The following is a 16,382-nucleotide window of genomic DNA, read 5'->3' as shown; positions in this document are numbered from 1 at the left end:
CCGTAAATTTTTTCTTATAGTTCCGTATTGGGAGACCCAGACCATGGGTGTTTAGCTTCTGCCTCCGGAGGTCACACAAAGTACTACACTTAAAAGTGTAGCTCCTCCCTCTGAGCTTATACACCCCCTGGTGAGCAGACCCAGCCAGTTTAGTGCAAAAGCTGAATGAGAATAGCCACCCACAAGTAGAACAGAGCAAGAGCCGGAACAACCGGAGACTCTGACCACGACAACAGCCAGTGATAACACGCGGAACAAGAAATTGCCAACAGGCAACAGGGAGGGTGCTGGGTCTCCCAATACGGAACTATAAGAAAAAGAATTTACGGTAAGTAAACAAAATTCTCTTTTTCTTTATCGTTCCTTTGGGAGACCCAGACCATGGGACGTTCCAAAGCAGTCCCTGGGTGGGAATAAACAGAAAAACTAAGAAGTAGGCAGAACCTAACTTCACAAATGGGAGACAGCCGCCTGAAGGATGCGTCTGCCCAAGCTCGCATCTGCCGAAGCATGAGCAGGCACTTGGTAGTGCTTCGAAAAGGTGTGCAGGCTAGTCCAAGTGGCAGCCTGACAGACTTGTTGAGCCGTAGCCTGGTGCCTGAAAGCCCAAGAGGCACCGACAGCTCTGGTCGAATGTGCCTTGATCCCCGGCGGGGGAGGCACCTGAGTACTCTGGTAGGCGTCCGAAATGGTCGATCTAATCCAACGGGCTAAGGTCGGCTTAGAAGCAGAAAGGCCCTTGCGCTGACCTGTGGTTAGCACAAAAAGAGAAGTGCACCGCCTAAGTGCAGCGGTGCGAGACACATAGATCCGGAGAGCACGCACCAGATCCAGAGTATGCAGGGCTTTTTCAAAGCGATGAACAGGAGCCGGACAAAAGGAAGGTAGGGTAATGTCCTGGTTAAGGTGGAAAGGAGAGACCACCTTAGGAAGAAAGTCCGGAGTCGGACGGAGAACCACCTTGTCTTGATGGAAAACTAAAAAAGGTGACTCCGAAGAGAGCGCAGCCAAATCCGAGACTCTCCTGAGGGAAGTTATGGCCACCAGAAAGGTCACTTTCTGTGAAAGACGATACAAAGAAACCTCCCTAAGAGGCTCAAAGGGGGGTTTCTGCAAAACCGTGAGAACCAAGTTAAGGTCCCAGGGATCCAAGGGCCGCCGGTAAGGCGGAATGATGTGAGACGCACCTTGCATGAAGGTGCGGACCTGAGCCAGCCGAGCGAGACGCCGCTGGAACAGAACTAACAGAGCTGAGACTTGTCCCTTGAGAGAGTTGAGGGACAGTCCTAGCTGCAGACCGGACTGTAGAAAAGACAGAAGGGTCGGCAACGAGAATGGCCAAGGGGGATGGTCGGTAGAGCGACACCAGGACAGGAAAATTTTTCAAGTCCTGGGATAGATCTTAGCGGAGGAAGACTTACGGGCCCGAGTCATAGTGGAGATGACTTCAGGAGGAATACCAGAAGCCGTCAAAATCCAGGACTCAAGAGCCACGCCGTCAATTTGAGAGCCGCAGAATTCGGGCGGAAAAACGGACCTTGCGAGAGTAGGTCTGGACGGTCCGGGAGATGCCACGGCATCTCTACGGACAGATGGAGCAGGTCTGGATACCAAGCTCGCCTGGTCCAGTCCGGTGCAATGAGGATGACTCGACGGCCCTCCATTCTGATCTTGCGCAGGACTCTGGGCAAGAGAGCTAGAGGGGGAAACACGTAGGACAGACGAAACTGGGACCAGTCTTGAACCAGAGCGTCCGCGGCGAATGCCTGGGGATCGTGGGAGCGAGCCACGTAAACAGGAACCTTGTTGTTGTGATGGGATGCCATTAGGTCCACGTCCGGAGTGCCCCATTTGCGGCAGATTGACTGAAACACTGCCGGGTGCAGGGACCACTCGCCACCGTCCACGGTTTGACGGCTGAGATAATCTGCCTCCCAGTTTTCCACGCCTGGGATGTGGACTGCGGATATGGTGGACTTGGAGTCCTCCGCCCATTGAAGAATGCGTTGGACCTCCAACATTGCCAGGCGGCTGCGTGTCCCACCTTGGTGATTGATGTAGGCAACCGCTGTCGCGTTGTCTGACTGGACTCTAATGTGCCTGCCCGCCAAAAGGTGGTGAAAAGCTAGGAGAGCTAGAAGCACGGCTCTGGTTTCCAGCACATTGATTGAAAGGGCTGACTCGGACGGAGTCCAAGTGCCCTGCGCTCTGTGGTGGAGACATACCGCTCCCCAGCCGGATAGACTGGCATCCGTGGTGAGAATCACCCAGGACGGGGCCAGGAAGGAGCGCCCCTGGGACAGGGAGAGGGGCCGAAGCCACCACTGAAGAGAGCTCCTGGTCTGTGGCGACAGAGCCACTAACCTGTGCAAGGAGGAAGGCCGCTTGTCCCAACAGCGGAGAATGTCCAGCTGCAGTGGACGCAGATGGAACTGGGCAAAGGGAACAGCCTCCATTGACGCCACCATTTGACCCAGCACCTGCATCAGATGCCTGAGGGTATAACGGCGGGGCCTCAGCAGAGAGCGCACCGCTAGCTGGAGGGACTGCTGTTTGACTAAGGGCAACTTCACAAGTGCCGGCAAAGTCTCGAACTGCATCCCTAGGTATGTGAGACTCTGGGTCGGAGTCAGAGTGGATTTGGGAAGATTGACCAGCCACCCGAATTGGGCCAGAGTGGCGAGAGTGAGCGAGGCACTCCGCTGACAGTCTGCGCTGGATGAAGCCTTGACCAGAAGGTCGTCCAGGTAAGGAATCACTGCCAACCCCTGGGGGTGCAGAACCGCAATCATTGCTGCCATGACCTTGGTGAATACCCGAGGGGCCGTGTCTAACCCGAAGGGGAGAGCCACGAATTGGAAATGATCTTCTATTGCAAAACGTAGCCAACGCCGGTGTGAAACTGCAATTGGCACATGGAGATAGGCATCTCTGATGTCGATGGATGCCAGGAAATCCCCTTGGGTCATTGAGGCAATGACTGATCACAGAGACTCCATGCGAAAGTGCCGCACCTGAACATGCTTGTTGAGAAGCTTGAGATCCAGGATGGGCCGGAAGGTACCGTCCTTTTTGGGAACTAGGAAGAGGTTTGAGTAGAAACTTCTGAACCGTTCCCGGGCGGGAACCAGTACAATCACTCCGTTGGCCTGCAAGGCTGCCACGGCCTGCGAGAAGGCGGCGGCCTTGGAGCAAGGGGGAGTTGAGAGAAAAAATCTGTTTGGCGGGCTGGAAGAGAATTCTATCCTGTAGCCGTGGGAGGTGATCTCTCACCCACTGATCGGAGACGTGTTGAAACCAAGCGTCGCCAAAGTGGGAGAGCCTGCCACCGACTAAGGACGTCGCCGGAGCGGGCAGAGAGTCATGAGGAGGCTGCCTTAGTGGCAGCACCTCCTGCGGTCTTCTGTGGACGCGCTTTTGGGCGCCAGTTGGATTTCTGGTCCTTGGCTGAGTTAGCGGACGAGGCCGAGGGCTTAGAGGACGACCAGTTGGAGGAACGAAAGGATCGAAACCTCGACTGATTCCTACCCTGGGCAGGTTTCCTGGTTTTGGTTTATGGCATGGAAGTACTCTTCCCGCCAGTAGCTTCCTTAATTTCATCCAGCTGTTCTCCGAACAGCCGGGACCCAGCAAAAGGGAGCCCAGCAAGGTACTTCTTTGAAGAAGCATCTGCCTTCCACTCTCGAAGCCACAAGATCCTGCGGATAACGAGGGAATTAGCCGAAGCCACCGCAGTGCGGTGAGAAGCCTCCAGCATGGCAGACATGGCATAAGATGAAAAAGCTGAAGCTTTGGAAGTTAAGGCAACCATTTCAGGCATAGAGTCCCTGGTGAACGAATGCATCTCCTCTAGAGAAGCAGAGATGGCTTTGAGAGCCCACACTGCTGCAAAAGTCGGGGAAAACGCGGCCCCCGCCGCTTCATACACGGATTTGGCCAGAAGGTCAATCTGACGGTCAGTGGAATCCTTAAGGGAGGTGCCATCAGTCACCGACACAATGGTCCGGGAGGAGAGCCTGGACACCGGAGGATCTACCTTTGGGGAATGAGCCCACTCCTTGACCACCTCAGGTGGGAAGGGAAAACTGTCATCAGAACCACGCTTTGGGAAGCGTTTGTCAGGACAGGCCCTGGGCTTGGTCACAGCGGCCTGAAAACTGGAGTGGTTAAAGAACACACTTTTTGCTCTCTTAGGCGAGGTAAACTGGTGCTTTTCTGCCAGAGAAGGTTGCTCCTCTGATACTGGCGGATTGAGATCCAGTACAGAATTAATGGAAGCAATCAAGTCACTAAGATCTGAGTCACCCTCGGACAGATCAATGGGGTACATGGAGTTAGCCTCTGAGCCCCCTGTAAAGGCATCCTCCTCGTCCTGCGAGTCAGCTCTTGAATCAGAGCCGCGGGAGGAGGAGGGAGAGGGAACCCTGCATCTCTTCTTAGGAGGACGGGGTCTGGGCCCTGATGATGAATCCTCTGTGAGCTCCGAACCTAAGGGACCCATAGCAGTAGGGGCACCCTGTGAAGGGGGCTGATGCATATTTATCAAAGTCCTGGACAGAAGTCCTATGGACTCAGCAAAAGACTGGGAGATAGACCTAGAAAAAGATTCTACCCAAGCCGGGGGTTCAGCCACAGGAGCAGGAGCAGCCTGAGAGACCACTGGGGGTGAGACTCCAGGCTGTGGCACCGCCAAGTTAGAGCAGACATCACAATGAGGATGTGTGCTCGGTTCAGGCAGCAGGAGCTTACATGCAGCGCATGCAGAATAAAGCTTTGGAGCCTTGCTCCTCGTGTGAGACATACTGCTGGAGTGGGAGCTCTGCAAGAGAATGAACCCCAGAGAGTATATACAGAGGTCCACAACCAGAGACCGGTTGTGGCTTATCAGACCGCTGGAGCGGTGTTGTGTGTCCTCCAGATCCCGAAGCCCGGACCCCCAAGCACAGCACTTCAGCAGGGATGCAGAGTGCAGACCAGCGGCGAGTGAACTCTGTCTGAGAAGATGGCCGCCGGAGCGAAGAGAGGGGGCGGGACTTGGCTGTGAGAGCGGGATCTGGAGGGCCATAGAGACCTACAGGGGAGGAGACACGCACAGCAGTGGGGAGTGTCCCTCCCCTGTGCAGAACGGCCGCCGGGAAGAGCAGAGCCTGTCCCTCTGCATGAATGACATGCGAGGGCAGAGAATAGAAACTAGGCCTCCAGCAAAGCCGGGGCCTAAATTTGAGCGGCGAGGCCGACGCGCAGGCACCATCGGCGCGGTTCTCGGGCGACAGCTAGAGAACCCGCCGGAAATGCCAATAAATACAATAAGCACACTCTCCCCAAACAATAAAGTACAGGGACCCCCAAAATATAAACGTCTCAGGTACTTAGCTGCTGAGACGCAGGGCCAGGTCCCTGGGGATGAGTGCTCTGGTCCAGCAGGGTCCTGAAGGGCTGCGGATGGAGACCGGTCTCCTGCCAGGCAGGGAAACCGTGCTGGCTACCACTTCAAGCCAGAGCCCAGGAGGGATGGTGAAGGAGCTCGGCATGTAAGGCTCCAGCCTTGGAAATCAACCTTACAACACCGCCGACACAGTGGGGTGAGAAGGGACATGCCGGGGGTCCAAACGCACTTCTTCAATCTCATTCCAAAAGGAAAAAAATCATATGAGAATGCATGTGTGCATGTATGCCTCCTGAACACAAAGCGATAAACTGGCTGGGTCTGCTCACCAGGGGGTGTATAAGCTCAGAGGGAGGAGCTACACTTTTGAGTGTAGTACTTTGTGTGGCCTCCGGAGGCAGAAGCTAAACACCCATGGTCTGGGTCTCCCAAAGGAACGATAAAGAAAAATAGCTGTGCGCACGCTACGGATTTTTCTCAAGAAAATTTGAGAATTTTCTCGAGAAACTTTGACAAAATGAGCATGTCCATTATTACCTGCGGAATACCCCCGGAATTTCTATACTTGCATGTGTCAGGAACAACCTGCGGAAAATCCGCGGTAAAGTCGCGGCTAATCCGCAGTAAAAACGCATGCGTTTTAACCGCGGATTTGGTGCGTTTTTTTCCTGCAGGTGCGGGAATCTTCAACTCCCAGAATGTCTCTCGAAAGTTTCTTGAGAAAAAGGACATTTCTAGTGCGCACATAGCCTAAAGGCTGCTTTACACCAGACAATATCGTGCGATAGATCGTCAGGGGTCACGTTTTTTGTGCCGCACATCCGGCATCGCTGGCGATGCCGGCCTGTGTGACACCTAGCGACGCAGTATCGCTCACAAATCGTGAGTCGTGTACTGCTCGCTAGGTTCCATAATATTGTTTAATTTAGTTGTTCATAGTTTCCGTGGTAGCACACGCCGCTCCGTGTGACACCACGGGAACGATGAACAGCAGCTCACCTGCGTCACGCGGCCGCCGCCGGCTATGTGAAGGAACGAGGTGGCGGGATGTTTACGTCGCGCTCATCTCCGCCCCTCCGCTTCCATTGGCTGGCGGCCGAGTAACGTCGCTGTGACGCCAAACGTCCCTCCCACTCCAGGAAGTGGACGTTCGCCGCCCACAGCGAGGTCGCACGAGAGGTACCGTATTTTTCGCTTTATAAGACGCACCGGAATATAAGACGCACCCCAAACTTAGACATAAAAAAGGTAAAAAAAAGAAAAATGGGGTCCGTCTTATACTCCGGTGTTCTCTTACCGGAGGGGGGCAGCAGTGGTGGTGAAGCGGGGTCACAGGAGGCACAGGTTGTGCTGGCAGGCGCGGCAGGTCAGTGGCAGCGGGGTCCGTGGTTGCAGGTGCCGTGGCGTCCGTGGTTGCAGGCGCGGTGGCATCCGCGGTGGCAGGATCCGTGGGGTCCGTGGTGGCGGCAGCAGCCGTGGCGTGTGAGCCGTGCAGCAGGCCGGTGCAGTGAGTGTCCGCGGTCCCGGTTCAGTGGTGGCAGCGGCGGCGGCGACTGCTCAGTGGTGGCAGGGACTGCTCAGTGGTGGAGTGTGTCCGCGGTCCCGGTTCAGTGGTGGCAGTGGCGGCGACGGCTCAGTGGTGGGAGTGGCGGCGACGGCTCAGTGGTGGGAGCGGCGGTAACTGCTCAGTGGTGGCAGCGGCAGGGACTGCTCAGTGGTGGCGTGTGTCCGCGGTCCCGGTTCAGTGGTGGCAGCGGCTCAGTGGTGGGAGCGGCGGCAACTGCTCAGTGGTGGCAGCGGCAGGGACTGCTCAGTGGTGGCGTGTGTCCGCGGTCCCGGTTCAGTGGTGGCAGCGGCGGCGGCTCAGTGGTGGGAGCGGCGGCGACGGCTCAGTGGTGGAGTGTGTCCGCGGTCCCGATTCAAGTAATGGCGCCCGGAGCGACGCATGCGCAGATGGAGCTCTCATCCAAGGGCTCCATCTGCGCACGCGCTGACTCCCGGAGCAGCGCGTGCGCAGATGGAGCTCTCATCCAAGAGCTCCACCGGCGCCATCATTTGAAAGTGGGACCGCGGACAACTGGTAAGCTGCACAGCCGCCCGCCCCGCATGCACAGAGTGGCAGCCAGCAGGCTGCCCGCCCACTCTGCGTACAAGCCGCCGGGTACCTGTGCTTGCGTGCGGTGGCAGCCGGGTACCCATGGCTGTGTGCGGGCGGCAGATGGGTGACTGTGTGAGGGCGGCAGCCGGGTACCTGCACGGGCACCCGACTGCCGCTCGCACACAGCACCCGGCTGCCGCCCGCACACAGCCATGGGTACCCGTCTGCCACCGCATGCAAGCACAGGTACCTGGCTGCCGACCCCACACAGCACCCGCTGCCGCCCGCACACAGCCACGGGTACCCGGCTGCCGCTGCATGCAAGTACAGGTACCCGGCCGCTTGCATGCAGCCACAGGCACCCGCCCGATCGCCTCAGACAGGACCCCCCCCCCCCCGCTACCGCTTTATAAGACGCACCCCCCATTTTCCTCCCAAAATTTGGGGAGGAAAAGTGCGTCTTATAAAGCGAAAAATACGGTATGTGTGACGGGGGTTACAGACTATGTGCGCCACGGGCAGCGATTTGCCCGTGACGCACAAATGACGGGGGCGGGTACGATCGATTGTGAAATTCGATCGTACCGTGTAAAGCCCCCTTTAATCTCACACGGCAATCTGCTGGCAGTGAGAGAAAGTGACTCATGATAGCTACAGGAGTCACCATATGACCCTGTACTACCTTGTCAACCACCGGAAGTCACGTGATCACGTCTCTTGACTTCCGATGGTGCTGGGTTAGTTATGCTTACTGTGGCGCGCTGTTAAATCTCGCTGTCTGATTTTGACAGTGAACAGTGAGATGTAAGGGGTTAATAGGCGCGTGGGTGGAGCGCGATTCCACTCACGCCTGGCAGGCACACATGTCAGCTGTTGAAATCAGCTGACATGTGCACGGACTGCCCACGGCAGGGATTAACCTCACACAATCCATGACATACCCAGTATGTCGTCATGTGTCGTGAAGAGGTTAAGGTGTGGAAGATTTACTAAAATATATGTGCAAGAAATTGTGTTTAATTTGTGACAAACTGGCGTATATGATTGGTGCCAGATTTATTAGGTGTTTTAGACACATACCAACTCCCTTGGCAAGGATGTATAACTTGGTAGTAAAGGGACATGGTCTGAAAAGTGACTGCCAAAAATGCATCAATATTTTGGTGCAAATTAAGCCAACTGATGTATTTAAGGGCATGACAGTCAAAAGTGGAGTGAAATTTACCAAAGAGGAGAATCTATGCTTAATCTTGTACATTAAGATGGATTAGAACTCTAATTCTCAAATAGGCATATGTAAAAAGAAGGGAATTTTGTTACTTACCGTAAATTCCTTTTCTTCTAGCTCCTATTGGGAGACCCAGACGATTGGGTGTATAGTACTGCCTCCGGAGGCCACACAAAGCATTACACTAAAAAGTGTAAGGCCCCTCCCCTTCTGGCTATACACCCCCAGTGGGATCACTGGCTCACCAGTTTTAGTGCAAAAGCAAGAAGGAGGAAAGCCAATAACTGGTTTAAACAAATTCACTCCGAAGTAACATCGGAGAACTGAAAACCATTCAACATGAACAACATGTGTACCCGAAAAACAACCAAAAATCCCGAAGGACAACAGGGCGGGTGCTGGGTCTCCCAATAGGAGCTAGAAGAAAAGGAATTTACGGTAAGTAACAAAATTCCCTTCTTCGGCGCTCCATTGGGAGACCCAGACGATTGGGACGTCCAAAAGCTGTCCCTGGGTGGGTAAAGAAATACCTCATGTTAGAGCTGCAAAGACAGCCCTCCCCTACGGGGAGGCAACTGCCGCCTGCAGGACTCTTCTACCTAGGCTGGCGTCCGCCGAAGCATAGGTATGCACCTGATAATGTTTGGTGAAAGTGTGCAGACTCGACCAGGTAGCTGCCTGGCACACCTGTTGAGCCGTAGCCTGGTGTCGTAATGCCCAGGACGCACCCACGGCTCTGGTAGAATGGGCCTTCAGCCCTGATGGAACCGGAAGCCCAGCAGAACGGTAGGCTTCAAGAATTGGTTCTTTGATCCATCGAGCCAGGGTGGCTTTGGAAGCCTGCGACCCTTTGCGCTTACCAGCGACAAGGACAAAGAGTGCATCCGAGCGGCGCAGGGGCGCCGTGCGGGAAATGTAGATTCTGAGTGCTCTCACCAGATCCAACAAATGTAAATCCTTTTCATACCGATGAACTGCATGCGGATAAAAGGAAGGCAAGGAGATATCCTGATTAAGATGAAAAGAGGATACCACCTTAGGGAGAAACTCCTGAATGGGGCGCAGCACTACCTTGTCCTGGTGGAACACCAGGAAAGGAGCTTTGGATGACAGCGCTGCTAGTTCAGACACTCTCCGAAGAGACGTGACCGCTACCAGAAAGGCCACTTTCTGTGAGAGTCGCGAAAGTGACACATCCCTCAGAGGCTCGAAGGGCGGCTTCTGGAGAGCAACAAGGACCTTGTTTAGATCCCACGGATCTAACGGCCGCCTGTACGGAGGTACGATATGACAAACCCCCTGCAGGAACGTGCGCACCTGAGAAAGTCGTGCTAGACGCTTCTGAAAAAACACGGATAGTGCCGAGACTTGCCCTTTAAGGGAGCCGAGCGACAAGCCCTTTTCCAACCCAGATTGCAGGAAGGAAAGAACGACAGGTAACGCGAATGGCCAGGGGGATACTCCTTGTGCAGAGCACCAGGATAAGAAAATCTTCCACGTTCTGTGGTAGATCTTAGCAGACGTGGGCTTCCTAGCCTGTCTCATGGTGGCCACGACCCCTTGGGGTAATCCTGAAGACGCTAGGATCCAGGACTCAATGGCCACACAGTCAGGTTCAGGGCCGCAGAATTCCGATGGAAAAACGGCCCTTGGGACAGTAAGTCTGGACGGTCTGGTAGTGCCCACGGTTGGCCGACCGTGAGATGCCACAGATCCGGGTACCACGACCTCCTCGGCCAGTCTGGGGCGACGAGTATGACGCGGCCGCAATCGGATCTGATCTTGCGTAACACTCTGGGCAAGAGTGCCAGAGGTGGAAACACATAAGGGAGCCGGAACTGCGACCAATCTTGCACTAAGGCGTCTGCCGCCAGAGCTCTTTGATCGCGAGACCGCGCTATGAAGGTCGGGACCTTGTTGTTGTGTCGAGACGCCATTAGGTCGACGTCCGGCACCCCCCAGCGGCGGCAGATTTCCTGAAACACGTCCGGGTGAAGGGACCATTCCCCTGCGTCCATGCCCTGGCGACTGAGGAAGTCTGCTTCCCAGTTTTCTACGCCCGGGATGTGGACTGCTGATATGGTGGATGCTCTTTCCTCTACCCACATCAGAATCCGCCTGACTTCCTGGAAGGCTTGCCGACTGCGTGTCCCTCCTTGGTGGTTGATGTATGCCACCGCTGTGGAGTTGTCCGACTGAATTCGGATCTGCTTTCCTTCCAGCCACTGCTGGAAGGCTAATAGGGCAAGATACACTGCCCTGATTTCCAGAACATTGATCTGAAGGGTGGACTCCTGCTGAGTCCACGTCCCTTGAGCCCTGTGGTGGAGAAAAACTGCTCCCCACCCTGACAGACTCGCATCTGTCGTGACCACTGCCCAGGATGGGGGCAGGAATGATCTTCCCTGTGATAATGAGGTGGGAAGAAGCCACCATTGCAGAGAGTCCTTGGCCGTCTGAGAAAGGGAGACTTTCCTGTCTAGGGAAGTTGTCTTCCCGTCCCATTGGCGGAGAATGTCCCATTGAAGTGGGCGCAGATGAAACTGTGCAAACGGGACTGCCTCCATTGCTGCCACCATCTTCCCTAGGAAGTGCATGAGGCGCCTTAAGGGGTGCGACTGACCCTGAAGGAGAGACTGCACCCCTGTCTGTAGTGACCGCTGCTTGTTCAGCGGAAGCTTCACTATCGCTGAGAGAGTATGAAACTCCATGCCAAGATACGTTAGTGATTGAGTCGGTGCCAGGTTTGACTTTGAAAAGTTGATGATCCACCCGAAAGTCTGGAGAGTCTCCAGCGCAACATTCAGGCTGTGTTGGCATGCCTCTTGAGAGGGTGCTTTGACAAGTAGATCGTCTAAGTAAGGGATCACCGAATGTCCCTGAGAATGCAAGACTGCTACCACTGCCGCCATGACCTTGGTGAAAACCCGTGGGGCTGTCGCCAGACCAAATGGCAGAGCTACGAACTGGAGATGGTCGTCTCCTATCACGAAACGTAGAAAACGTTGGTGCTCTGTAGCAATCGGCACGTGGAGATAAGCATCTTTGATGTCTATTGATGCAAGGAAATCTCCTTGAGACATTGAAGCAATGACGGAGCGGAGGGATTCCATCCAGAACCGCCTGGCGTTCACATGCTTGTTGAGCAGCTTTAGGTCCAGAACAGGACGAAACGAGCCGTCCTTTTTTGGAACCACAAAGAGATTGGAGTAAAAACCTTGCCCTTGTTCCTGCTGAGGAACAGGGATCACCACTCCTTCTGCTTTTAGTGAGCACACCGCCTGCAGAAGGGCATCTGCTCGGTCGGGATGTGGGGAGGTTCTGAAGAACCGAGGCGGAGGACGAGAACTGAACTCTATCCTGTACCCGTGAGACAAAATGTCTGTTACCCACCGGTCTTTGACCTGTGGCAGCCAAATGTCGCAAAAGCGGGAGAGCCTGCCACCGACCGAGGATGCGGAGGGATGAGGCCGAAAGTCATGAGGCAGCCGCCTTGGAAGCGGTTCCTCCGGTTGCTTTCTTGGGGCGTGAGTGAGCCCGCCAGGAATCTGAGCTCCTTTGCTCCTTCTGAGTCCCTTTGGACGAGGAGAATTGGGTCTTGCCGGAGCCTCGAAAGGACCGAAACCTCGACTGCCACTTCCTCTGTTGAGGTTTGCTTGATCTGGGCTGGGGTAAGGAGGAGTCTTTACCCTTGGATTGTTTAATGATTTCAGCCAATTGTTCACCAAACAGTCTATCTACAGATAGTGGCAAGCTGGTTAAACATTTTTTGGAAGCAGAATCCGCTTTCCATTCCTTTAACCACAAGGCTCTGCGCAAAACCACAGAATTGGCAGACGCTATTGAGGTACGGCTTGTAGAGTCCAGGACAGCGTTGATAGCGTAAGTCGCAAACGCAGACATTTGCGAGGTTAGGGACGCTACTCGCGGCACTGCTGGACGTATGATAGAGTCCACCTGTGCCAGACCAGCTGAAATAGCTTGGAGTGCCCACACGGCCGCGAATGCTGGAGCAAACGACGCGCCGATAGCTTCATAGACAAACTTTAACCAAAGGTCCATCTGTCTGTCATTGGCATCTTTAAGTGAAGCCCCATCCTCCACTGCAACTATGGATCTAGCCGCAAGCCTGGAGATTGGGGGGTCCACCTTTGGACACTGGGTCCAGCGTTTGACCACGTCAGGGGGAAAGGGATAACGTGTATCCTTAAGACGTTTGGAGAAACGCTTGTCCGGGTAAGCATGGTGTTTCTGGACTGATTCTCTGAAGTCAGCGTGGTCCAGAAAAGTACTCAGTTTACGCTTGGGATACCTGAAATGGAACTTCTCCTGCTGTGCAGCTGCCTCCTCTGCAGAAGGGGCAGGGGGAGAAATTTCCAATAGACTATTGATGGCCGCTATAAGGTCATTTACCACGGCGTCACCATCAGGAGTATCCAGATTGAGAGCGGTTTCAGGATTAGACTCCTGATCACCCTCCTCTGTCTCATCATGTAGAGACTCTTCTCGCTGAGACCCTGATCCGCGTGATGACGTGGAGGGTCTCTCCCAGCGAGCACGCTTAGGCTGCCTGGGACTGTCATCTGAATCAGAGCCGTCAGGCTGAGATGCCTGGGACCCCCTTGAATCACGGATTAACTCCAAATGAGGGGGACCGGGGAACGTTGCCGCAGCAGTGTCCATGGTCTGAGTAACTGGCCTGGCCTGCAAGGTCTCTAGTATCTGTCATAGTGACAGACATTTTGTCAGCAAAAACTGCAAACTCTGTCCCCGTCACCGGGACAGGGTTCACCGGCGACTCTGCCTGGGCCACTACCACCATAGACTCCGGCTGACGAAGTGGCACAGGGACCGAACATTGCACACAATGGGGGTCATTGTAACCTGCCGGTAGATCAGCCCCACAAGCGGCACAAGCAGCGCTTACAGCCTGTGTCTTGGCACCCTTGCGTTTTGCGGATGACATGTTGTCGTCTCCTCAGAGCAAGCTAGGGTATACAGCCAAGAAGCGACCTTACAGTGCAATATATATATACATATATATATATATGGTATAGAGAAAAAAGGTACACCAAAATAACACTGTGGCACTAGTGGGGCCAGCACTAAAGTGCTGCTTACCGCCCGCTTAACGCGGGTGTGTGGTCGCCAGAAATCCCTTGTCTGGGTCTCCCAGAGCCTGTGTCCGTTCTCCAGCCAGACTGCATGTAAGGAATGGCTGCCGGCGTCCTATGGAGAGGGGCGGGCCCTGGGCGTGTGCAGACAAAGAGCGGGAAACCTGCGTCCCCCTGTGCTCAGTGAGAGGGCTGGAGCATGTAAATAAGGCTCCAGCCCTCGGCGCTGATTAATCGTACAGCGTCTCTCCCTTGCCCTGATTGACAGGGTGGGGCGGGAACGAAGCGGAGCTAGGCCGCAGAAGCCGGGGACTAAATTTATAAGCGACGCCGTCGTAAAAGCACGGTCGGCGCTAAGTCCCCGGCGCACTACAAGTCGCAGCCGCGCCGCCGCTCCAGGGGCGGCCGGCGCGGCAGTCCCCAACACATAAAGTCACTCAGACAAACTGTAGTGACTGTAACCCCAGCGCGCCTGTCCCCGGCGCACTAGCACACCCAGCAAGTCTGGAATGTGCGCGGCCTGTTTGGGACAGAGTACCTGAATGTCGCAGGGCCTTGTCCCTGAACGGTACCCAGCTCCGTATCCAGCAGGTTCCATGGGTCTGTGGATGGAGCCCGGCCTCAGGGCTTGGGGGCCGGTAAGATCCCACTTCCTCAGAGCCCCTCAGGGGGATGGGGAAGGAAAACAGCATGTGGGCTCCAGCCTCCGTACCCACAATGGGTACCTCAACCTTAACAAACACCGCCGACATAAAGTGGGGTGAGAAGGGAGCATGCTGGGGGCCCTAGTATGGGCCCTCTTTTCTTCCATCCGACATAGTCAGCAGCTGCTGCTGACTAAACAGTGGAGCTATGCGTGGATGTCTGACCTCCTTCGCACAAAGCAGAAAACTGGTGAGCCAGTGATCCCACTGGGGGTGTATAGCCAGAAGGGGAGGGGCCTTACACTTTTTAGTGTAATGCTTTGTGTGGCCTCCGGAGGCAGTACTATACACCCAATCGTCTGGGTCTCCCAATGGAGCGCCGAAGAAAAAAAAAAAAAAAAAAACAAAAACAAAAACACATACAACAATTTTTCGTTCCTCACCTCATCATTAAGCCAGTTTAGACTATTCAGGGTCATAATATCTTTACGCGTAATTGTCAAGCGGAATGCTTCACTTAAAACTTGATCCTGGTTACCACCATAAAGAGCGTGTTTAATTTCCTTCTCCATTTCCTTTATTTAAAAACAAGAAAAGAAAAATCAGTCACAAAACGTAAAAAGCTTAAATTCTCTCAACATGTAAGGAGTATGCCACGAGAAAAAAAAAAATTACTGGTGTTATCGCTGGGAATTCCTGCTCTTCCTTTATACATTCTGGTCTTGGAAGTAAGGTAACCGGAATTTCCTTTTCAAGAGGAACACGAAGCTTTAACTCCACAGCATCATGTACAGAACGTTCCTGCAGCCTCTAGATTTAAGAGAAAAAAAAAAAAATGTAGTGAAATTCCCAGACTATAGGGTCAGTTATAGTGAAGATATAAATTCACATTGTTCTGGAAACACCACTACCATTGTGTTGGATTCACATGGCTAAAAGTGAGGAACAGTATGGTTTTGTTTTTAAGAACTTTTCTTTATAAACCCAAAGAGTAAACTACACTTTAAACCATATTTCATTGTACTCTGATATTCAAAATATATCAACAAACATTAAAGGCGTTGTTTGACAAACTAAAAAAAAAAAATTAAGCCAAGCTGTATTATCAAATAAAAACACCCCTAAATTATTTTTTGGTTTTCTGACTTTTGTTCCTCTTGAATTATCCCATTATTCTCTGCAGCTCTTTGTTTACATTCAGCTCAACCAAACAGGACCTCTTCCTGTGCCAAAGCTCACAGTCAGAGCTGGCACCGCCCGGCCTCACCGTCCAGCCCCGCCCTCTGCACACTCATTGGCTGTCAGTATTCTGCCCCAGCACTGACCTCTCATCGCTCAGGCAAAGATGGGCACATTACTACATTATGTGTGTGGTGGATGTGAGGGGATTGTGCTGCACAGATGAGATATCACTGCTCTGTATTTCCAATCATTGGTAGTACAGAACAGTGATCCTGCTTCTCTCATCTGTTACAGCACAATCACCTCACATATAATTTAGTAATATGCCCATCCCCATAATATAGTAATGTCCCCTTTCCTTGTGCCCATCCTGTAGTAGTGTCCCCTTGGGATCCTCTTGTAGCAATGCTCTGTCCTGTACAATTGCCCCGTAGTCTGCCAGTCTTCACACAAAAAAAACAACAAATCCTTCACCTGTCCTCGTTCCCTCGGTGCTGTGTCCTGCCTCTTGTGACCGCAGCCCCCTCCTTGCTGATTGCTGCCGGTGCAGGGGCTGTGCAGTCAGCGCATTATATTAGAGGACTGAATCCAGGCGCTGTGCAGGGCCGCTCTATGCAGCTTCTCCAGTGATCTGCTGCTGGCTTCTGATTGACCGGTGGCTGATCATAGCTGTATACAGAGCTCGGTTCTGCATTGCGCCCGGGAAGCTGTCATCTTTTATAAAGCGCTG

At 53.8% G+C, this 16,382-nt stretch overlaps 1 protein-coding gene across 2 annotated transcripts in view; it reads right to left on the bottom strand.

Annotated features, from left to right (window-relative positions):
• SENP1 (SUMO specific peptidase 1) overlaps window positions 1-16,382 on the bottom strand; it is a 114,843-nt gene that overhangs the window by 37,304 nt on the left and 61,157 nt on the right. For both annotated transcript variants that reach the window (XM_075337145.1, XM_075337146.1), the window contains exons 12-13: window positions 15,146-15,280; window positions 14,914-15,045 (exon numbers count right to left, since the gene is read on the bottom strand). In XM_075337145.1, the coding sequence (XP_075193260.1) occupies window positions 14,914-15,045; window positions 15,146-15,280 (267 nt within the window). The remainder of the gene's footprint in view (window positions 1-14,913; window positions 15,046-15,145; window positions 15,281-16,382) is intronic.

This window comes from Anomaloglossus baeobatrachus, chromosome 2 (assembly GCF_048569485.1).
Source record: "Anomaloglossus baeobatrachus isolate aAnoBae1 chromosome 2, aAnoBae1.hap1, whole genome shotgun sequence".
NCBI lineage: Eukaryota > Metazoa > Chordata > Amphibia > Anura > Aromobatidae > Anomaloglossus > Anomaloglossus baeobatrachus.
This window is presented reverse-complemented; position numbering and strand designations above follow the sequence as displayed.